This window comes from Dipteris shenzhenensis, chromosome 9 (assembly GCF_047967505.1).
Source record: "Dipteris shenzhenensis isolate YYH24624 ecotype China chromosome 9, Dip_SZ_1.0, whole genome shotgun sequence".
NCBI classification, from domain to species: domain Eukaryota; kingdom Viridiplantae; phylum Streptophyta; class Polypodiopsida; order Gleicheniales; family Dipteridaceae; genus Dipteris; species Dipteris shenzhenensis.
Genome location: NC_141604.1, coordinates 8,348,316 through 8,371,677, shown reverse-complemented (window position 1 = coordinate 8,371,677; position 23,362 = coordinate 8,348,316). Strand labels below are relative to the sequence as shown.

At 43.4% G+C, this 23,362-nt stretch overlaps 1 protein-coding gene across 2 annotated transcripts in view; it reads left to right on the top strand.

The window, feature by feature from the left end:
• GCT (RNA polymerase II transcription mediator) overlaps window positions 1–23,362 on the top strand; it is a 79,515-nt gene that overhangs the window by 24,353 nt on the left and 31,800 nt on the right. The window contains exons 4-9 of one of the 2 annotated variants that reach the window (XM_087378771.1): window positions 2,492–2,607; window positions 2,773–2,859; window positions 3,283–3,370; window positions 3,471–3,554; window positions 7,335–7,412; window positions 7,638–7,726. In XM_087378771.1, the coding sequence (XP_087234897.1) occupies window positions 2,492–2,607; window positions 2,773–2,859; window positions 3,283–3,370; window positions 3,471–3,554; window positions 7,335–7,412; window positions 7,638–7,726 (542 nt within the window). Of the gene's footprint in view, window positions 1–2,491; window positions 2,608–2,772; window positions 2,860–3,282; window positions 3,371–3,470; window positions 3,555–7,334; window positions 7,413–7,637; window positions 7,730–23,362 lie in introns of both variants that reach the window. The other variant, XM_087378770.1, reaches the window with a different exon arrangement.

Genomic DNA, 23,362 nt, shown 5'->3' with positions numbered 1-23,362 from the left:
CCCCAATTTTCTGCAAACCCTAATTTTTGCAGCAACCCTAACCCTAAAATTTAGGGCTTTTCTGTTCTGTGTCTTCCTTTGGCATAATTGAAGCTTCTACCATGTAAAATTTGGGCCTTTTTTGAAATTTGAGTAAACATTGTAAGGGATTTAGACATTGGCTGTAATAACAGCTAAGACCTTCCCACCAATGGATAGCATAAAAAACTTTTTGCGCATCGATAAATTCTCAGGGAGCAATTTCCCAACTTGGCAGACAAAACTCCGGCTTCTTCTTATGCGAGAAGGGATATGGAATATCACCAATGGCAAGGAGCCAAAACCCCAAAGTGATGATGCTAGAATCAGTTGGTGGTAGAACCAAAATGATAAAGCAATGGCTATCATTGGCCTAGCTTTAGCTGACAACCTTATCCACCATGTGGATTTTGATAAGATAGCAAACGACGTTTGGGAAAAGTTAGAGAATTTGTTTGGAAATAAGATCAATAATTCCAAAGTATTTCTCAAACAAAAACTCTTCAAGCTCAAGATGAAGGAAACTGAAACCCTCAATGAACACTTGAGCAATCTTGGGTCAATTCTCCAACAATTATCTGCCATCCGAGCCATTGTTGAAGATGATGATCAAGTTGCTGTACTTCTCTCCAGTATTGAAGACATTTCCAAGTACAATGAGATCCTTGCTGTCCTAAGAGTCGGCCGCAATATGAGCTTTAAGGATATGGTAGCTCATCTCATTGATGAGGACCGTAGGCTTACGGAGAAAGCAGAATCTTCCTTCGAATTTGGCAAAGCATTCTTTCTCAAGAATAAGCCCAAGAAGAACGGAAAACCTCTTAAATGTAATTACTGTCAGAAACTTGGCCATCCAGAGGATCGTTGCTTCAAGAAAATGGCAAAGGTACAAGCCAAAGAACATGCCAATCTGGTTGCGGAGCAGAGCGAGGACGAAGACGATGAAGCTACACCTTCTGGACCTGAGGAACAAGCCTGCACTGCTGCTATTTCTGGTCTATCCCTCCATGAGGTGATAGATGAAGAGTGGGCTTTCTAGAGTCATGTGTGTTAGGTACTCTGCCTTGGGTAGTCCCCCTAAAATGATGTAATAATTTGTCATTTTGTGTGCCGTGTCCTATAAAAGGCTCCACTTACTTCCATGTACCCAGTTAGGAGACAAGGGGGGTTTGTTATGTCTTTCCTTTATCAGGCCTGGCCGAGTTCCAGGATGTTGGTGTACTCCCTCGACCTATGAGTTGGTCATGCATCCATGCTTAGATTTGAGTCTCTGATCATGTTGACACCTAAGCCATGAGAGTGCTTGGTTCAACCTCTGAATTATGCTCAGCTGTTAGCCTCTGAGATTGCCTGGGATGCACAGTCTGGATGATGTCATAGTCTCTCACCCTAGCTCCGAGGGGGGGTTTGTTGGAATCGGAGTCCTAGTGTGTGTGGTCCTAGAGTCTTAGGAGTGTCCTACAGTTGTGTGTGTGTGAAGAGTCTTGAGGCCACTTGTGCCACCTCATGTGGTAGATGTGATTCCTCACCTAGATTATAGGATCTAGATTCTCTTGTGTGACCTCATCTATGAGGTGTCTGTAAAGCTTGCCCAGCCTATAAAAGAGGCTATGTACTTGCTGTGATCATCAATCAATCCACATCAGTTCGTGCCTCAGCTCGTCTCCAGTCATGTGTCTCTCACCTTCTCCCCATTTCCATCAATGAATTGGGAGTGTGCGTCCTTCCTTTCAATGGAGATAGCTCCAGCGAGGGAAGACCTGTACAATACTGCGACCCCGCCTGATCCTCGGACTCCTTCTGTATCCCTCGTCTCATCCCTGAAGGCTAACTCCCATGTGTAGCCACTGACTATTGGTAGTGGACGCTTTGGGCTCTGGTGTGTCTCCGTGTAAAAGATTATGTCTTGTCCTGTATATGACTCCGAGAAGTTCCCTGGGTCTGACCATAAGGTGCCATTACAGTTCCAAATGGTGCAGTCTAGGGTCTCGGAAACCTGAGTCTCATAGGCCCCGTCCCCCTAGGGGGTATGGGTGGGAGCCCGACAGGTGCCGGTTAACAACCTACCATCTCGGACCCATTTTGCGGGTAACATCCCGCTGCTGCAGAAGAACTCGTTGCTCCTCAATCTGTAGTGGTGTCAAGTCCTCGTCCATGGACAAGGTGGGATGCTCTCGTAGAGAGGCTCGGCGTCAGAGAGAGAGAGAGAGAGAGAGAGAGAGAGAGAGAGAGAGAGATTCCTTTACTTTGTTGGTATGCTCTCAAGGGCTTGTATGCTTAACTTTTTTTCACTTTGAAAAAATATAATGCATCTGAATACCAAGAATGTTAGAGTCTTCTAGTATGATATGTACCCTCTTTAATACCGGGCTTATTACAGCTAAGTTCATGTGCTAGACTGTTTGCTCACCGAAAATGATTCCAAGTGCTTAATGTTTGCATAATTATTATTATTTTGGTTGGGTTTTATTAGGCAAGCAGATAAGCATGCTGATGTCCTTGCAAATAAGGTGCTTAATGCCCACATAAAACTCCAGAATGAAGGTCACCTTTCTTCTTGGACGTGTGACTCTTCAGGGTCTCTTGAAGGTGTGTTTCCCCCTTGTGAATAACTTAGGGAAAAACGGAATTGATGTGAAACTTAGGAAACTTTTTTGCATTATTTTTGAGTATAGTTTAAGTCTGTTTCTTTTTAGTAGTTCATGCTGGAAAATTGTACCTTTTCTGATCAATGATGATCTGCTCATTCAACAGATGTAAAAGTCAAGCTTTGGGTATTTATCCCTGGGCACAATGAGAGTATCAGCGCCACAGTGCAGCCAGCTATTTCTGGTCTCAAAGGTGAGCATTATACTTAACAATCACAAGGCAGTATGCTATTCTTGTTTCAAAGGTAAGCATCCGGGTTTGAGAATCAAACTTCTAATAAAATATATCTGATAGCACATTAGTTAATTGGTTTATCATATGCCCTTGCTAGCTGTTTAATGATAACAAAATGCTGCTTTTTGTTTGGGGGGGGGGGGGGAGAGATGTTGACAACTAGGGTCAAGAAGACACATTGAGTAAATAGCCTTTGATGGACGTTCAGGCTTAGTACAATAGAAAATTTTAAACAGTGTAGATGGTTGCATTGTGGTCACTTGCCTAGGTGTTGAGGGAGCCTGGGGCACGCACTCTACCTCTGACTGTTTCGATCAGAGGAAGGAGAGAGAGAGAGAGAGAGAGAGAGTGATTGACTCAAGTTGGTTCTTTTGGTGGCAGTTGTTGGAAGTGGATTCTGGTGCTTTTCTAAAGATTATGGCGAGATTTCAACTGCGTTGTGTCAAGCATTGCGTAATCGAATGGAAAGGTGGTCATAGTCAAATAAAAATGTTTCTCAATTTGATCAACTAGGATTTCCTTGCTTCTAACATTTTGTACATTTTGTACTATTTACCATGTGATTGCAGAGGCTTAAGGAGTGTAGGGTACATGCGGTTTGGAGACGTATTTGTGAAGTGCAAATCATTTGCATCCAATGAACCACAGCTCAGGTATCAAATCAACTCAAGATGTCTCTTGAGTTGTTTACAATACAACCTCATGACTTCTACAGAGAAAAATGGCTGATATGATTTGAGTGAATGTATTGGTATTGGTAAACCTACTTAATTCATTCTGTGTTAAAACTTTGGGATCATGTCAGCTAGAAGTGAGCTATCCTCACAGGCTCGAGAAAAAGGACCTCTCCATAGTCTATATTAATGACCATTGACATTGTCTAAATATTTATCATCCTGTTTGCTATGCACCTACTGCAGCTCAGGTATCAAATCAGCTCAAGATGTCTCTGTAGTTGTTTACAAACAATCTCATGACTTATAGTAGAGAAAAAATGTGAGGGACCTGATTAGATGTGATATTGGCAAATCTATTTAATTTGTTTTGTGTTAAACTTTGGGAGCACATTAGTTAGGAGCGAGCTGCCCTCACATGCTCTAAAATAAAGACCTCTGCATGGTCTATAGAAATGACCATTGACATTGTCAAAATATCTCTCTTGTTGTTTGCTATGCTAGCCTGTCATTGAGAAAATCTATCCTTATAACTGTGACATAAACCTGTGCGGCCAGGTGTGTGTGTGTGTGTGTGGAATAAAGACACATCCATATACATGCTGTCCCTCTCTGATTCTGAGAACTAAATAGTGAAAGCTGGCTGTTTCGACCCTTTTATCCTTCCGTCCTGTTATACTTTCTTCTAAATATGGTATCAGAGCTCACGAGAGGGAAGCCGAAGCTCGAGCTGAGGAGTTTTGTAGTAAATCAATCTCGTTTTTGATCTGCAATGGAGCAACCGTAGAGGGAGTACAACTCCAACATCTGCAAACAAAGTTTTGCAATTTCAGTCTACGACAGTCAAGCTGGTTTTTGCAGACTTCTGTCTATGTTCTTCATTTCCTTAGGACTTTTTTGCATAGTTATAGAGCTGAGTTCAATTCCAGATTGATGAAGCAGAAGGGGCAGCATGCAGGAAGTGGGTTTTAGATATGTGAAATCTACAAGCAACAAAATCAAATTTCACCTATGTTTGGGCCATTTCTTCTAGGAGACATGTGGAAGTAAGCAAGAGCGAGAATATGCGTGGGGTTTTCATGCATGAAAGACAGATTGGAAGTGTTTTTATAAAATTTTTGGCACATTTGGCAAACAATTTTCTCTCTCTTGATTGTGCAACCTGGAAAAGTTGAGTTTGCATATACGGTCTCAGATTGTGTATTCAGCACATGGACTGCAGATTGAGCAGGTTTTGCTGAAAAATGGCAGGAAAATGCAATAATCTTTGTAAGTGTGAAAATTACAGGTTGGTCCAACCTTGAGGCTTGTATGCTGAAACAGTTCAGAAATTGCAGTAGCGTATTATGTCCGAGTTTCCAATGACTTTATAAAGTGTGGGATCAAGAAGCGATACAAAGCAGCCTAACATCCCTCAGCAAAATTGAATGGCTGAAAGGAAAAACAGGACAATATGGGAGTGGACTAGAGAAATGTTCAAGGATAGCAAGACCAATTCATGTGCGAGGTGAAACTTGATCTATATGGCTTGAAACAGGGTACCAAGGGCATGTTATGCCAGGTTCGACAAGATTTTCTTCAAAGGTTTGAGCATCTCTTGGGTCGATGCATTATTGTTTGGGCATTGAAATATGGCAGCTTCATGACAGGAACATGTTCGCATGTGACATCAAAAGATAATTTTACAGAGGTTTGACATGGAGAATTGACAGTGATAAAGAGTCTCATGCATGACAGTGATAAGCTGACAGCTAATGGCAACTCAAATTCAGTGGATGCCACATAATGTAGGCAGCTTATCTACTTAGCTACTAGGTGTGACATAGCATAAAGTAAGTCAATTAAGGCAGCAGCCAAACAAGTTACATTGGAGATTAGTGAAGAAATTATTGAGGCATTTAAATGGAGAGCAGTTTGGATATGGTTTATACAAGAGGTGAAGACATAAATGTTCATGGCTTTAATGATGCAAAATAGGAGTGGATGAAAATAGACAAACTACCAGGTATATGTGTGGATTAGGTACAGTGAGGTAGTTGGGATTATCCTCCGTTGAAGAAGAGTAAAAAGTAGCAAGCATGGCAATTGTGAAGCCAAGTTTGGTTAAGGCTTTTATTGTGAGAAACTGGGATAGGGAAAGACAGCTGTATTTTTAAACATTAGAAGCTGTACATGATTGGCTAAAAATTATATGTTTCATCCTAGAACAAAGCACATAGATATGCAGTTACGGTGTATCACAGGAGGTGTATCTCATTTTTTGCAATTTGGATCTCAAGTGATGGATATTTTTACAAAGCCATTGGAATTTGGGTGCTAGGAGAGTTGAATTGTGCAAAAACATGTTGGAGCAGTAGGACATATAATTGAGAGTTAAGAGAGAGTGTTAGAAGCTAACGCCTGCCTTTCCATACTGTTAATGCCATTTTTGGATCAACCGGTGGTTGTTTTTAAATTCTGCCATCAGCTAAGCTTAGCCAGGGCAGCTTAAGGTACAATGGGCCAATAAATTTTTTTGGCAGCCATGTCTTACTGCCACAACATTTAGAGTTGTGGAAACCCAAATTTGTGACTACATAGGTTTAGTCTTGTCTTGTCTTGTGTGTTTTGCTCACAGTCTTGTCCATATTGTCCATATCCGATTGTGCGAGATTACCAATGAAAGACGGCTGTTTTCTACCCTTTCTGGCTTCTATTTCCTCAAGTCTCATTTGAACAGACCATGGTATCTCATCTCAAATCTTTTTCCCAATCTATTTGAAGCTTTAGATTCAAATCTTGTGAAAAAGTTTTTTCTTATATAGTGGAGAAGTGTGATATCCTTACTTCATAAAACATGGCATGCAAATGCATGTAAATTCAGCTTTTGACAAGTACATGAGCTTACTATTTGTCTGTATCAATAAGTCATTATACACAATGATCAATCAAAACTACAGTTGAACTCTCTACCAGACTTCTTGTCCAAGTTACACTCAAGGATTTATGTGATTGCTTTCTATCCGCAACAAGATATCTCTCCTAACTTAGATCTTCACCTTTGAAGTGCTGATGATTTAAAAGGATCTGTTAATTGAGAACAGCATATGTTTTTACTTTTATGTTTAGTGCTAATGTTGGAATTATATGTCTCTCTGGATTAGTATTGCTGTGCAAAATCTCCGTGGTAAATCTGCTTCTTGTTGGTAGCTTCCTGTTGATTACTGGTTATGAGCATGCCAAAGTGGAAAAATCTGTCTATCTATCATGGTGGTGGTTGCATGAAATTGTTAGGGGTGCAGTTGATTCGATGTGCCTTTGTCATTTAATATGTCCTCGGGAGTCCGTTTTCTTTTGTCTGTGCAGTTTCTGATTAATCTGGAACTCTAACCTACCTGGTACAGCAATGGTAGACAAGTTGTCTTCGTCATCCAGATCTGATTTGCGTGATAGAAATCAAAAGTAGCCTCCAGGGCATGCGCATTCCCCCTCTGAGATGCCAGGGCATTTGCACAGTATTTTGAGGAGTAATACTGGGCAATGACCATTTTACCCTTTCCAGGAGAAATAAAGTGAGCCTGCTTTGAGAGATCACAAGATGCCTCTTCACAGCATTTCATCTTCTGACAAGTCCTACTTTTGCTGGCACAAACGTTTGAGAAGTGTTTCGGGTGTAATTACTATTGTTTGTTGCTTTGTTGCTCTGAATTTCCTAAATTACGCTTGAGAGTAATGTCCGCAGCTGCAGATTTTATTGCTTTGTTTCTCTGTTTTATACAGAAAGCCACTGCCGACATGTGAGGCAATTTTTACAGCAAGCGAGGAGGCCATTTTTGTACATTTCCTGCTCCAACGCAAGTGCGTATTTATTGTTTGATGCACACTTGTTAACCAATCTCTGGCTTAACTTAGCCAGTGAAAAGATAAACATACTTTTTCTTTGGATCAAATGAGACTCTGCACCTGCTTATAGAGGCTTGGGTATTTCATGTTAACCCCTATCTGCAGTGTTTGGTGTTTTGGTAAATTTGGGATTTATGCTAGGGTGCTGAGCTGACATATGCTGTCCTGTTCCGCTTGCAGGAGATTTCGGGCACTTTCCACTAATGACATGCAAGCAGCTCTTAAATTGCATCATGATGGGTCAGCAGATCATGCAGAGAGACAAGCAGGTAGTTGTTAGAAGTTGATGTTGATGTTCACTTTTTTAATTTTGTATGCAAGTGCCACGGGCATCCACAAGCCCAAGGCCATGCTAGCCGGTGCCAACGCAGGCAAGTCAGCTGCCATGCAAGCATCCGTACAGCCATGCAGGCAGCCTTGCGCAGTCAGCAATCAGCACACAGTCAACAGACAGTCAACGACACGTCATCACAGGTTAAAAAAACAGAGAGGTAACTTTCTAGTCAAAAGTCAATGCGTGGACTTTTTGGTCAATGTTGACTTTTGGCCGACCTTGACCAGTTGGCCCGGCTGACCTAACAGCCTATAAAAGGGCAGCCTTTGGCCCTCATTCTTCATCCCACAGTTGGGCAATTCAGTCCTCAGAATAGCAGCAGCAAGGCCTCCCAGCTGTAGACCAGCAGGGTAGCCTCAGCCTCTTCAGGGATCTAGTGAGGATTCACCTCCTCTAGGTAGTCTAGTCTTTCCAGTTTTGCAGTGAGGGTTTCAGCCCCTTCATATAGTTGTATTTAGCCCTTTGGGCATTCATTATTCATTTGTATCTATTTCCTCTTCGGAGGTCCACTACATTCTCTCCCTCTGATTCTCTCACTCACATCCATAGCATCACTTTGTGTATTGAGTGCATCATCCTATAGTTGCAGTTAGTATTGAGCAGGAGAGAGAGTGAGGATGGTCTATCTTCGGTTACAGTGGTATCAGAGCTTTAGTTTTCTTTGCTGAGATAGGGAGAGTCAGTCTAGGGGCAGCTATATTTTTAAATGGTCTAGACAAGATCCGGTAAGGAAAAAATAAGCACCAATGAGTAGTCCAACACAGGGGGTAGGGTTCAGTGCCTCAACCAACACCACCACCCCCACCACAGAACCCTGCAGACACTTCCATCTCTGCCCACAAAAAGGGGATGTCATAGGCATCCACAAGCCCGTGGCCATGCTAGTTGATGCTAACACAGGCAGGTCAACTGACACGTCCCCGCAGGATCTAACCCTATCACTGACCTAGAATCTCGTCCTCAATCCAACCAGAATCCTGCTTGGGGGATGGTCGGGAGGATCGAGGCACCTGCGCTATGATTCTGGTTGGATTGAGGACGAGATTCTAGGTCAGTGATAGGGTTAGATCCTACGGGGTCGTGTCATCAATTGCCATGCAGGTAGCCTTGTGCAATTAGTGCTCAGCACATAGTCAACAGTCACTCAACGCCACATCATTGTAGGTCAAAAAACACAAAGTTGACTTTTTGGTCAAAATTCACGTGGTCAATGGTCGATGTTGACAAGGTCGGCCAAGCTGACCTAAGAGTCTATAAAAGGGAAGTCTTTGGTCCTCATTCTTCATCCCACAGTTGGGCACTTAAGCCCTCAGAATAGCAGTAAGGCCTCCCCGCAGCATACCAACGTGGTAGCCTCAGCCTCTTAAGGGATCTAGTGAGGATTCACCCCCTAGGGTGGGTTTCAGCCCCACTATAAGGGGTTGCATACCTCTCTTCCTCTAATTCCTCGTTGCTTGTAGGAGTTGTGTAGGATACTAACCTTTGATCCAGAGAGTTCAGCTTGGAGGAGAAGAGTAACACTCGTAGATTCTTGTGATTCAACTCACCTTGGGGTAGCATCTCATAAAAGCTCCTTTTGTGCATCATTGTTCAGAGGTTTGGTTGATGTGGAATGCTACAAAACGTGGAGTTGAACTGAATTGAAGATGCAAGAACCAGATACAAGAGGGCTATTAACATGATAAAAACCTAAAATCCTAAGGCTAGTCTAGGGTGAGTTTAAAACCTATGATTGTACAGTGCAATCAAGTCGCAAAGGTACTAAGCTCAAAGCTTACCGGTGAGGTTGAGGAGGAGTCTTCGTCAAAAGATCTGCCAAGTTGTCCTCAGTGGGAACATAAGACAACTGAATATCACCTGCTAATAATCTCTCTCTGACATAGTGATAGTAAACCTCAATATGCTTTGCGCAGGCATGGAACACTGGATTTCATGCAACAGCCAAAGCACTTTGACTATCAGTAAAGATGACGGTAGGAGCAGTCTGACATGCATGAAGATCTGCAAGTAACTTCCGGAGCCAAACATACTCCACTGTAGCTGTAAAAGCTGCTTTGTACTCAGCCCTCATAGCTAGAAGTAGCAACTGTAGTCTACTTCTTGCTGAACCAAGAGATACATGAAGTACCAAGTATGAAACAATTGCGACTATGTGACACATGGGTGTCAGAATAGCCAGCCCAATCACTATCAGTGAAACCCATGCATGACAAGTGAAGAGAGAAGGCCCAAATGCTGAGTGCCTTTGAGGTACGTGAAGACACGCTTCACGGTCGGCCAATGGTGTGTAGAGGGGCTATGCATATATCTGCTCAATTGTGAGACAACATATTGAAGATCAGGTCTGGTATGGCATAAATAAATCAAACAACCAACTGCCTCCTAATAGATTGCCATCCTCAGATGAGAAGTGAAAACTAGGCTCTAATGGTGTGGATACTGGCTTGCAATCCTCAAACTGAAAACGCTGCAAAAGCTGTCCAACATACTTGGATTGTGACATCAAAATACCCCCCTCGCTGCTAGCAAATTGAATGCCCATATAATAATGCAAAAGACCAAGATCAGACATAGCAAATGACTTTTGCAAGTCAAGCTTAAAAGCTGCAATTTGCTCAGCATATGTGTCCCAGTCACAAGCATGTCATCCACATAGAGTACTAAAGTCAGCAAATCTGTCCCACTCTTACGGATGTAAAGGGTAGCCTTAGTAGGGCTGTTCTGAAATCCAAGACTAAGCAAACGATGGATCTTGGACTACCAAGCCTGGGGTGCCTGTTTCAATCCATAGAGGGCTTTCTTTAACCGGCATACTTTCCTTCAGAACCTTCAACCTCAAAGCTTGGAGGTTGGGTAACATATACTTTCTCTTGCAAGTGCCCATGAAGAAAAGCTATCTTAATATCAAGGTGATGTACCTCCCAATGAAAATGGGCAGCAAAGGCAATAACAATCATGATAGTAGTGCTCCTGGAAGTGGGGGAAAAATTTTCCTCAAAGTCAATGCCTTGCTGCTATGCATAGCACTTAGCGACAAGACGGGCTTTGTAACGGTCCATTGAACCATCAACTTTTCGTTTAATCTTGTATACCCACTTAGTCCCAATGGCATTCTTGCTAGGAGACAAGTCACACAACTCCCAAGTGTTATTCTGATGAATGGAGTCCAATTCACTTGCATAGCCTGCAACCAACATTCATTTTCAAAGGCATCCTTATGGCATAATGGCAATATTCCAAAGATTCTTGGCAACCAAAACATGCCCCATCGTATAAGCCTACATGGGGTAATTTGTGCCATCAAGCTTGTCCTCAGCTCCAAGCATCCCAAACAAATCATCCTTATTGCCAGCCATAGTGCAAAAATGCAAGGCAAAGGCACCAACTAACAATGCAAAGGAGAGGAGGGCAATCTCCCAAATCCGAAAGGCAAATTACTGCTCAAATTTCAAAGCTTCTCACGCAAATGTGTGGCTGTCATAAGGTGTACCTGCTGCAAAAAGATTCCCAAAAGGCAACACGAGGCCTTCCACTAGAAGCTTACTAGTGAAGCGTTTTGCTGGAATGAAAGGAATCAATGCAATAGAAGCTTACCAAGTGATGTTGATAAAAAATGCAGCAAGCAAAGGCTAAGCGAGCACAGATGATTAGCCTTGTAGGAGAGGTGAAAAGGACAGCAAATGGCAATGAGGGAGCTAAGAGAGGCTGGAATATGACATTACAGCAAGAGTATGTGCTCCCATGAGCAGGAGAAAACCTGGAAATGAGTGCAGCAGCAGCCAGAGGTGATAAGCCCGCAGCCCTAGGTGTAGGAACAGAAAATGAGGGCAATAGGGCTTCAAGAAAGGTCTCCAGACAGCAGCAAGCAGGCTCCAAACCCTAAAGTCGGTGGCTGTAGGCACTCAGAAATGCAGCAGAAGGCCTCCAAGCTCTATGTCGGCCCCTACAGGTGCTCCAAATGATGGCGAATTTCACCTGTGTGGAATGGCGGCTGCAGCAGACCTTGAAACAGCTCCGAAATGCTATAGGAGGGCAAAAACCAGCAACGGATGCACACACAAGAGTTGCTTATACTGGAGGAACCCCAAAAAGGTGATTTCCGGTGATGAAAATGCTTGGAACAGCCTCGAGTGGCCACAGCTGGCAGGCAATGCCTTGGGAAATGTCCTGACCAGCAAAGGAGTGTGCCGACCAGCAAAGGGAACATGCCGCCAACAGCACGGGGTGGCTGAAAATGGCTGAGGGGAGAATCCCTGACCTACTCTTATACCACTGTAGGCCAGGGCAAGCAATGGAGGCAAAAACGAGCTGCTGTAATGAATTGTTGCAATAGCCAAAAGAGCACAAAGTACACCCTATATGATGAAACCTAGGACAAGGTGTCCTAGTTGGACTAAGTGTCCTAATTGGTACATGTACTAACTGTACCAAGTGTCCTAACTGCCTATAACTAGGCCTACAAGGCACATACCAAGGAATGAATGGCACCTATGTTTCTTGCTCAACCAAGAAATGCATGAACTGCCAATAAAGAAACAATTTCCACTGGTGGAATGTCTCACATCATAACCCCTAGCCCAATTCGAATCAAATTTCAATGCAAGCATGCAAGTCAGAGTCACACCCCCCCTCGCATAGAACAGACCAAGAGATTGAGTGCCTTGCAAATATCTGAAAACACGCTTTACAAACACACCAATGCTGTGCTTCGGGCTGTGCATATACTTGCTAACTTGGGATTCACTGAACTGAATATTTGAACAGGTATTGTAGAGATAATAAAGCATCCAACAGCTTGGCTATATACAAGCATCAAAAGTTTCACCTTCATCATGCATGGACAGCCTCAACCTTGGCTCCATGGGAGTTGAAATAGGCTTGTAGACCCTTTTTTACATTCTTGAATGTATTTTGATTGTTTGAACACAATGCATTCATTTGTTTGTGTCATGAGGGTGTGAATTTTTAACCCTGCCTAAGTGGTCAATACCTTGGAGAATGAAGTTGGGCTAAATGCCCCTTGGTCCTCATTGGTCCAAAAAGGGGGCAAGGGCAATTTGCCTCTTGGTATTAAATGCTCTGTCGCTCTTAAACTAGCCCTTGTCACAAGCACCACTGCAGGGCATACGCGGTAGTGACACGTGGCTGCACAATCACCAATTCATAGCATATTCTAGGACCTTTTTGGCAAGGATTTATGGCTGCAAAAGGTGCCAAAGGACACACCGCCAGCGGAAGACAACACAGCTCGAAAGCACGCAGAGTTGACTTTTCAAGTAAAACAGCAACGCCTTGACTTTTTGGTCAACGCGACTTTGATCAATGTGGTCAACTGTCGCTGGCTAGGGTCAAGGTTGGCGTTGACCATCCGACCAGGGTCGGCCAGTCTGTCCTAAAAGTCTATGAAAGGAGGTAACAGCCATTGATTTTAGCATTAAGTTCAGGTGTTCTTACCTGCAGTTCTGCCTTTCAGCTTCAGTTTCCAGCCAAGCATCCAGGTTAGCATTCAGTCCTTGCGGATCATTGTGCATACACCCACAGTCTACAACATATCAGCTTCGCCTACATCAGGAGCAGCAGATAGGAGTAGCATTCGAGGTCTTTAGGTAAGCCCTTATAAGCCTCATCATTTGCTCTGCATTAGGCTCGTTGTTGGCAGTAGAATCCTCAGCATCTCTGTTAGAATTTCTTATAGCCTCTACATCAGCATTTCGTCCACAGTAGCCTTGTGGAAGGAGTCATAGCCCATCATCTAAAGGTGCTCATTATTGTATACAGACATTTGCATACATATTAGTAATTGCACCCAATTTGCATGTCTTGTGCCAGATCTCTAGACTCTCTCTCTCTCTCTCTCTCTCTCTCTCTTAGTGCTATCTAATCTTTAATTGTAGTTAGTCTAGGGTTGTTTAACTACAGTTAGAATCTTCTGCATGTTACAACTCTTGTTCTAATGGAGAGAGGGGCTGAAAGTTTGCAGTCCTGTAGAGTCTGTAACAGCCATCTTAGGGGACTGTTTTATCTTTTTGTGAAGCAGCCCTCTCGTCTATGCCAACCTCCTGCTTATCCTTGTGTGATAGGCTGATCTTGGACCTGATCTGGAGCATCCAAAGGTTGCTGTGCATCAGCATGTGCAGGAAGAATGTTCTGATCTTCTATTGGCTACTTTGAAATGCTTTGACTGCCAATGAAAGGAACTCTTTAAACACATCCTGAGTTGTGTATGCAGCTGTCTATCAAATTCAGTCATAGACTAACAGACCAAACTCTAGGAAAGGCATTTTGTGCATTTTTTCGCAATATGCACCCTTCACAGACATCATCCAGCTTGTAGATTTCTGCTCGTCACGCTCGTCCATTGCGTTAGCATCAGTCACGTTGGAAGCCAGGGGGAGTATTCTTGAGAGCCATTTGCTAATTCGGGCAGAGTCGCTAATGCTTGTGAAGACCTTGTGCCTCTTGATTGCGAATGAGCTGCTAGGCACACGCTTGCCAACGGAACCGAGCCTCTCCAAGGACCGAGGCCATAGCCACAGCCACGCCTCTTGTTGCTTAGCGCTGCTCCACCGTGCGCAGATGCGCCTGTGTCGCCAAATCTCTGCCCCTCCCCAGCGTGAGGTGGCAAGTTTTGCACCCGCGACGCTCATGATGGCTGCTTGTTGACCCTTTGTTGCCCGCGATGCCCTGAGCCACCACACACGCTTGCGTGCCGCCTCCCCATGCATTTCTGTCGCCTTGCCCGTCGCCTCCTGCAAAACCTTACTAATTACTTACCGGGTTAAGCTGACTGCAGGTTAGTTGGGATTAGGTTTGGTTAGATAGGCTTAGTTAGGTTAGTTGGTTAATTGAACTGGGGTCTAGTTAAATTAGAACCTAGGGTAGGTTGAGTTTAGGTTAACCTAACTAGGGTTCAATTAGTAGGTTAGGTTGGGTTATATTAAGTCAGTGTCGTAATTGTCATAAGGGTCTTAGGTTATTGCTGTCCTAACGGTCCTAGGTGACATAGGGATCCCTCCAAAAAAAAAAAAGATTGAAATTTTCTCAGCTCTTTTGAGAGCCTTCCACATCCTTGTTTAGGCTCATTTGAGCGCCATTTCGAAGCCTCTTCATCGCCCTTTCTTCCGACCCTCTCCATCACATTTCAAGTTGTGAGATAGGTATTTATTGACAACAATCTAGCACACCTGCATGCATTTGACGAAGTGCGACAATAGCAAAGGTTTATTACACACCATGGGACAGTCAAGTGCCTATAGAGGGAGCATAGGGCAACATGCCTCTAGCTCTATGCAGCTTATGCAGGGCTTTGAGCAACTTGCAAAAGGCTTAGGGCACCTTCAACGTGAGGATGTTTCACAGTTGAATGGAATCCTTTTGATTACCATCCACAATATGTTGTACCCCATTACATTGGATGTGTTGCATCAGGTATTTTCGCCTTTTGGGCTTTTTGAGAAGATTGCTATGCAATGCATTTTGCCTCACAAGCTAGTGCACTGCAAGCACGAAACACCTTGCATGGTCGGGATATATATGATGGTGGTTGTACCTTACATATTCAGCTGTTAGATTTGACAGCGATGTCCTATGCTAAATGTCGAGATACAAATGCCATAGGGCAACCAGTTGTTGGAGCTATGATGCTGAGAGGAGTGATGCCAACGACTATGCAAGCTTATAACAATAGACACCCAACATCTGGGGAGAATGTAGTCAGGCCAATGCTTATAATGCAGTCCAGCCATGTTATGCCACTCCCTGACATGCAGCCAAACGATGCTTTGGAGCCATGGATGATGCCTTTGGATGCAGGACAAAACTATGGTCATTGTCAAGTGACTCCAACTGCAAATACTAAAGGATGTTGTGGGGAGAAGTGTTGTCATGAAAATAGCATCTTAAATGGCTATGAACAGCAAGAACCAAAAGCTGTCATTTCGGGAGCACCCAAGGGTATATCTCCTAGCTTTGCAATGCACATGCTTGATGGCACAAGGGCTAAATTTATGGATGCTTCATCGGTGATGCTTCAAGGCACGACCCAAGCCGAGGCAGAGAAGCAAATGGGCCAGCAAATCGGCAAACAAATTTGTGAGCACATTGCAATGCAATCGAGGGGAAAGCAGCCCATGCTTCCTCCTATGCACCAAAACGATGGGGATGGGAAGGATATTGATCCACCCAAAGATTCTTTTGGAGCTATGATGCCTAGAGGAGCTATGCAGCCGAGCCATGCTATGCCTCTCCCTAGTACGCAGCTAAATCATGCTTCAAAGCCGTGGAAGATGCGTCAATATGCAGGACAAAAATCTGGTTGTTTCCAGGCTACTACAGTTGCAATTACAAAAGGGTTATGTTGGGATAGCTGCTCAAATAAAAGTAGCAGCCCACATGATGGAAACAAATATGGACAGCAAGGGGGCTGTTATATCAGTTTGCACGATCGATACATTGCTCCAGAAGATGCCCTAGCAGTTCAGCACACTAATGGAAGCCTATATTCAGAGCAGCATACATAATCGTGACAATGAAGCAGGCCTGATGGGTGAAAAGATAGATGAGGTGCCAAGCAATGATGAGCAAATCTGTGATATTGATCACGATGCAGATGTTGACCAGCAAGATAAGGATGTGGATGCACTTACACTCGATCCTTCTAGGTATGCAAACTTGGAGGAGGTGAGCATCCAGCATTGTATGGTCTCTATAAAGAACGAAAATATAGAAAACCACACAGATGATAGCAAGGGATGCCAAAGTAAACTTACCCACAGTGACAAGGAGCAGCTTGTGCAGCATGAAAAAGATATGCAAAGACAGTTTTACTACTGAAAGCTGTGTCACAACACATTCAGGAGCATGATAGTGGGGAATATGGCCACAACTTCAACATAACTGATGCCTTTCACTGCTGCTTACTAGGTTGAGTATAGTTGGGAGTTTTGCTTGCTACACTTAGCAGCCGTTAGGAGAACAATCCATGTATTGGCACTCGCAAAGAAAATCCGTGTGCACATGATGAGGCTGAACAGACCCATGAGGGTGATGTCAGGACTATTACTTATAGTTCATCGTAGTTGCCTACGAGTAACTTGCACATACCACGTCTATGAGCTAGAAATTCAGAATTATGTAAAATGGTTCTTTGTCCAGCAAGTTGCAGACATAAGCCAGCAAGACAAGCCCCGAGATACAGCTGTTATGATTGCTGTCCTAATGCAGTGTGATGTTGATGTTTTTGGGCCACAAATTTTGGCGTATTTGTCATCAGGGCATTATGCTTCTTTATGCTGCATGCAGTTATTACAGCTTACCAACAACGAAGGTCCATGGGTGTTGATATCACAGGGAGCTCACCCATATGTTTGCCAGTTCCTTCATTGCCAGATGCAAAATGTAATGATAGAAGGGAATCATGATGTTGAAATGAATGGCTGCTCAATAGACATGCTTTCACGCCTGGACGGAAATGAAGCCATTGTACTTCCAGATTTGAGCATTGTGGCTATGGATCTGAAATTTTTAATACAATTCTTTTCAAGGGGTAATGCGTACACAGCCTTATGTGCATGCCACTATTTCAGTCCATTCACAAGGAGAATATATGGAACCTCATTTATCAGCTGATTGGAAACCCTATAATGATATCAATCTTGGGATTGTCCCTTGTCTGGAGAGGTAGAGCAGAGGCAGCTTTGCAAAAGATCTAGCTGAGCTTGAAGGAGCCAGTTGGAATAGAATGATTGCACGAGAATGTAGGCCATCTTCTCCTAGTTCTAGTGATGCCCTATAGGCCCTGGTATGTGCCTTGTAGGCATTGGTATAGGCACTTAGTTTATTGTGTGCCTTTTATGCCACATAGGACACTTAGTCCTATGTGACACCTAGGACACTTAGTCCTAGGTCTAGGTACAAGTACTATGTACTCTCAAGATTGACGTGACGGCTGTGACTCTTCGACTCTTTGTACCTTGCACTCTCTTTTCATTCAACGATCCTACAGTGGTATTAGAGATTCGTCTCCTTCATCCGTACAGTTGTACGGTACGGACAACCGTACTCAGCTCTCCGTACAGCCATGCTTGCGTTGTACTTACGTCGTACAGCTCCGTACCTGTTTTCATACTGCACTACGTATGTCTCCGTACCTTCGTCGTGCGTTTCGTACAATCAATGTACAATCGTACTTGCGTTGTACTTGTGCCGTCGTACTTACGTAGAACTTGCGCTACCGTACAGCTTCGAATCTACATCACCGTACATCCGTACATCATAGTACTTGCATCCGTACAGTGTATATGTATACGTACAGTCATGTACTTGCATCCGTACACTGCGCGCACTTGTTCCGTACACTTGCTCAGCACGTTATACCTGCAATCCGTACAGCGTGTACTTTACAGTACATTATCAAAATCTGGGGCTTTTGAGGATTTTTGTTATCCTTATCTTCCTTCTACTGTTTGAAATCATTTCAAGACATTTCAATAGATTGGAAAGCCTACATTTTGAGGTCCATACTTTGGGACAGGTGCACTTTTGCAGTTATTTTGTAGACAGCAAGTCCTAATTTTGCAGTTGCAAGCCTTGAGGCTATTTTTGGGATTTGGTCTGCAATTTCGCTTTTGATTGCAATACATTGGGACAGATTCGAGAACATTGAGTCACATTTGCAGGACATTGAGTCAGATTTTCAGACATTGAGTCTTTTCTGCAGGACATCGAGTCAGATTCGCATACATTGGGTCACATTTGCAAAAATTTCAGCAAAATTTGGGGCTTTTCTGCATTTGCCCTCTTTTTGGCCTCTTTGCCCTCAATAAATTTGGGGCTTTTGCCAGATTTTCTGTTTTTGCAGTGAACATTACCTGGCACAGTCACATTTGGGTCACATCTGCATTTGCCCTTTGATTTGGATCGAAAATTTGCAGATATTTGCTGTCATTTTTGGACAGCCAGCTTTTTGCAGTGATAGCCTTGAGGCTTTTTGGGTTTTCAGGTCTTTTTCAGGGTATCACATTTGCTATGGCTGGGAACAATCAAGATCTATTTGGCATTCTTCGTGAAGATGATAAGTTGGATGGCCCCAACTATCCGATGTGGTCTTATCTCATGAAACATATTCTTGTTGCAAAGCATTTGCGGAATATTGTTTCCGGGGTTGATCTGAGGCCAGCTAATGCTACAGTGGTTGCCTCTACTGTTGGTCCCTCCGCAGGGGGTACTACTCCTGATGCCTCATCTTCTAGCACTCCTGCTACTACTCTTCCAACTCAGGAACAGACAAGATGGGATGCAAGAGATGCAAATGCACATTCATGTATTGCTTTATCATGCAAGAGAATCATTATTCCACACATGCGGTCTTGCAGGACAGCAAAGGATGCTTGGGATAAATTGGCTTCTCTCTATCAGATTCGCAATGTCAGCATGAATGAAGGTGACTCCATGGATGCATACCTGACAAAGGTCAAGGACCTCATGGAACAACTTGCCAACATTGATGAGGTGGTGCCAAATTCACAGCTTGTCAGTACCACATTGAATGGACTGCTAGATACATATCAAGGGTTTGCTACAACCCTTCAATTAGTGGCCATGGGTAATCCAGACCACTATTCTTTTGATCAGCTAGTTACTTTGCTTTTGCAGGAAGAGCAAAGTAGAGCTAATAGACAAGCCATTATTCCTGATCATGCATTTGCTTCACAGCACACAGGAAGAGGCAAGGCTTCCAAGCCTATGGGCAAGCCAAAATCTGCGCATAGCAGCTGCAATTCCTCCAATGCATCTAAAAATACAGCAGATAAGTCAAAGAAGAAAAGATGCAACTATTGTCGCAAGCCTAGACATGACATTTCAGAATGCAGGAAGCGCATTGCTTCGGAGAAAAAGAAAGCAGGATTGACAGTTAATGCCTCTCATGCTATTGAATCCCATGAGCCAGAAGATGCTTCACATGCACATGCTCTTCAAGATGATTCGGCATGGGCTGTCCATTGCTCATTTGATCCCTCCAAAGCTGATGCATTCTTTACAGCTAATGATGCTCAGTCCTGGTACTTTGATAGTTGTGCTTCCAAGCATGTCACATGTGCTAATAATGTTTCATATGCTGTAAAAGGAATTGGAGATGTGCTGCTCACATCCATTTCAAGCCATCCTGTCACTCTGACAAATGTTCTTTTTGTGCCTGTAATTGAAGTTAACTTGATTTCAATTTCAGCAATTGCCACTTCAGGTTTTAGAGTATATTTTGATGGCTACAGATGCCTAGTTTATGATCTTCGTGATGACAATGCCATAGTTCTCACTGGCACTTTGCAAAAGAGGCTTTATCACCTTGATCATCACTCAGCTGCACTTTCTATTGAAGCATTTGCAATTTCAGATTCACAGCTTGTTGAAACTCATCTTTGGCATGAGAGAATGGGTCATCTCAATTATAGAGCTCTTGCAAAGCTACATTCACAGCAGATGGCGAATGATGTATCTCAAACTCACACAGTTTCCAAACATGTGTGTGAGGGTTGTCTTTTGGGTAAGATGCATCGGTTTCCTTTTCAAAAGAATTGTCCAAAACTCTCACAAAGGAAATTGCAGCTAGTACATAGTGATGTCTGTGGCCCAATGAGGACAAATTCCATTTTGGGGTATAAGTATTTCATGACTCTCATTGATGATTTCACAAGATATTGTTGGATATATCCTTTAAAAACCAAATCTGAAGTTTTCTTATGCTTTCAGAGGTGGCTGAATATGGTTGAGAATGAATCAGGATGCAAGCTTGTCACCCTCAACACGGATAGGGGGGGAGAGTATATGTCAAAGGAGTTTGATGCATTTCTCTCTTCACGGGGCATTATTCACTCATGTACTACTCCTTACACTCCTCAACAGAATCCTATTTCTGAAAGGAAAAATAGGTCCACAATGGAGATGGCCAAATGCATGCTTAAGGCCAAGTCTTTGCGCAATAAATTTTGGCTTGATGCAGTGATGTGTGGCAACTATGTGCTGAATAGATCACCTACATGGGCATTGAAGACTGTTATACCTTATGAAGCATGGAAAGGCAGGAAGTCTTCACTTTCACACATGAGAGTTTTTGGGTCTCTTGCATATGTTTATGTATCATCTCAGCTGAGACATAAGCTTGATGATAAGGCAATCAAATGCATATCTATTGGTTACAGCCAGGAGAGCGGAGGGTATCAGTTATATCAACCAAATACTGGGAAGATTATTGTCAGTAGCGATGTAATCTTTGCTGAACATTCAGCTTCTCCTCTTGTGGACTGCAAAGCTAAGCCAGATGTTGACATGTTTGATGCCTTTGAATCTTGGTTACCTCTGTCATCCTTAGAAGAGGACTTTGACAAGCAACATGAGCCTCCTGCAGGCCCTCCACCAAGCAATAATCAGCCACTACCCCATGCTGATTTGCAGGTTTCTCTTCCAGCCCAAAATGATCCCACTATTCATGACGTAGTCATTGAAGAAAGAGCTATCAATAGACAGCAAAGGAAAGTTCCCAGATGGCTTCTTGATACATTGAGGGACAGCAAACAAGATCAGCCTTTTGCTGCCCGGACAAGATCAGGGAATAGACAGATGCATGGTCACTTTCTTGAATTTGCACTCCTTGCTACAGCTTGCAATGAAGAGCCCTTGTGCCATAAAGATGCTTTTGACAGCACAGAGTGGATGGATGTAATGAGAGCTGAGTTACAATCCATTGCCAAAAATGACACATGGGAATTAGTAGATCTTCCTCCCGGCAAGCATGCCATTGGTACCCGGTGGGTCTACAAATTAAAAAGGAAATCTGATGGCAGCATAGATCGATAGAAAGCCCGTCTTGTTGCAAAAGGGTATGCCCAACAACAAGGCATTGACTTTGAGGAGACCTTTGCTCCCACATCCCGGATTACCACCATTCGATGTGTCATTGCCATTGCAGCCCATCATCATTGGCAAGTGCACCAACTTGACATCAAGACTGCTTTTCTTCATGGGGATCTGCAGGAAGAAGTATATGTCACCCAACCTCCTGGCTTTGAGGTTGTTAATTCTGAAAATAAGGTATGCCAGCTTAGAAAAGCCCTTTATGGTTTGAAGCAGGCACCCAGGGCATGGTATGCCAAAATTCATGCACACTTACTATCCCTTGGTTTTCAGAATAGCCCCACAGAACCCACTCTTTATGTCCGTGGGAGTGGATCTGATTTTTTTAGTGCTGATTTTATATGTGGATGATATGCTCATCACGGGCCCATATACTCAGCAAATTGCAGCTTTCAAGGCTGATTTGCAGCAGATTTTTGACATGTCAGCTATGGGACAGCTCCATTATTATTTGGGCATTTAGTTTGCTCATGTTGAGGGGGGTATCATGATGTCTCAGTCCAAGTATATTGGACAGCTCCTTGATCGTTTTCAGTTCGAGGATTGCAAGCCAATCTCTACTCCAGTGGACCCTGGCTTCAAATTCTCAGCTCATGATGGGAGCCCACCATGTGATATCACTCTTTATCAGCAGGTTGTTGGATGCCTTATTTATTTATGTCATACCAGACCTGACTTACAGTATGCAGTATCTCAGCTCAGCAAATTCATGCACATGCCCAGTTCACAGCATTGGCAGGCAGTGAAGAGAGTCTTCAGATATCTGGACAGCTAACCCTTTTCAGCCCGAAGCAAAAGGAGGTCAAATGGGATCTAGCATTTTGTTGTTTCATCCAATGCCCCCTCCTTGGTCTACCAAAATAGATTCAAACAATGTGTGTGACTATTTTGTTGTCTGGGGGTTGGACTTTGGTGTATCCAGTGACAAGGAAAGTTTATGGGACCATCCCTACATGACTCCTAGCAGACCTGAATTGTCTCTCTCAGGTTATTTGGCTGTTCAGAGGCTAGATGCACCATGTTTCAGCGATTGTGCCATCTTGAAAGTAATACAAAATATGTACATGCTAGCATAGCCCTATGTTGTCTCATATGTGAGACCTCTAGATCCAGGGGATATTGGGATTAGAGAAACTCATGGAGTGAGTCCAAACTCTGCAGCTATAATAAAGACGATTTCCGTTCTTCACATTTTGTAAGGACAGAATATCTAGAGATGCAATGCAAAGACAACTCATTGAAGCTAAGATGTAGGGTATATGGAAAAGCAAGCAATGCTTCCCATGTGGACGAAAGTGGACAGCAAAACACAATGCATCGTGCAAAACAAAACCCATGGGCACAACTCGAACTCATGTGATTACGAATGATGATCTTGCCAGGATGGATTACCAGCCACATGGCCCTGGAGGTGCCAGAGCACCCAAGGCAAAAGAATATATCACATTTCATTTTGATCGCAGTGGCATGCATGATAAAGTATGCCCTTTTTACAGCAGGGGCCTTGGTGCCTAACCATCACCTGCAATTTTGAGGACAAATTTGTTTTTGACGAGTGATGGATGTAATGAAGGCCATGATTGGGCCAAGTTAGTGAGGGTTAGGCTAATTCCTTTAGGGGATGTTCAAACGTAGAGAGGGCAAAAAGGAGATAGTGCGGAGG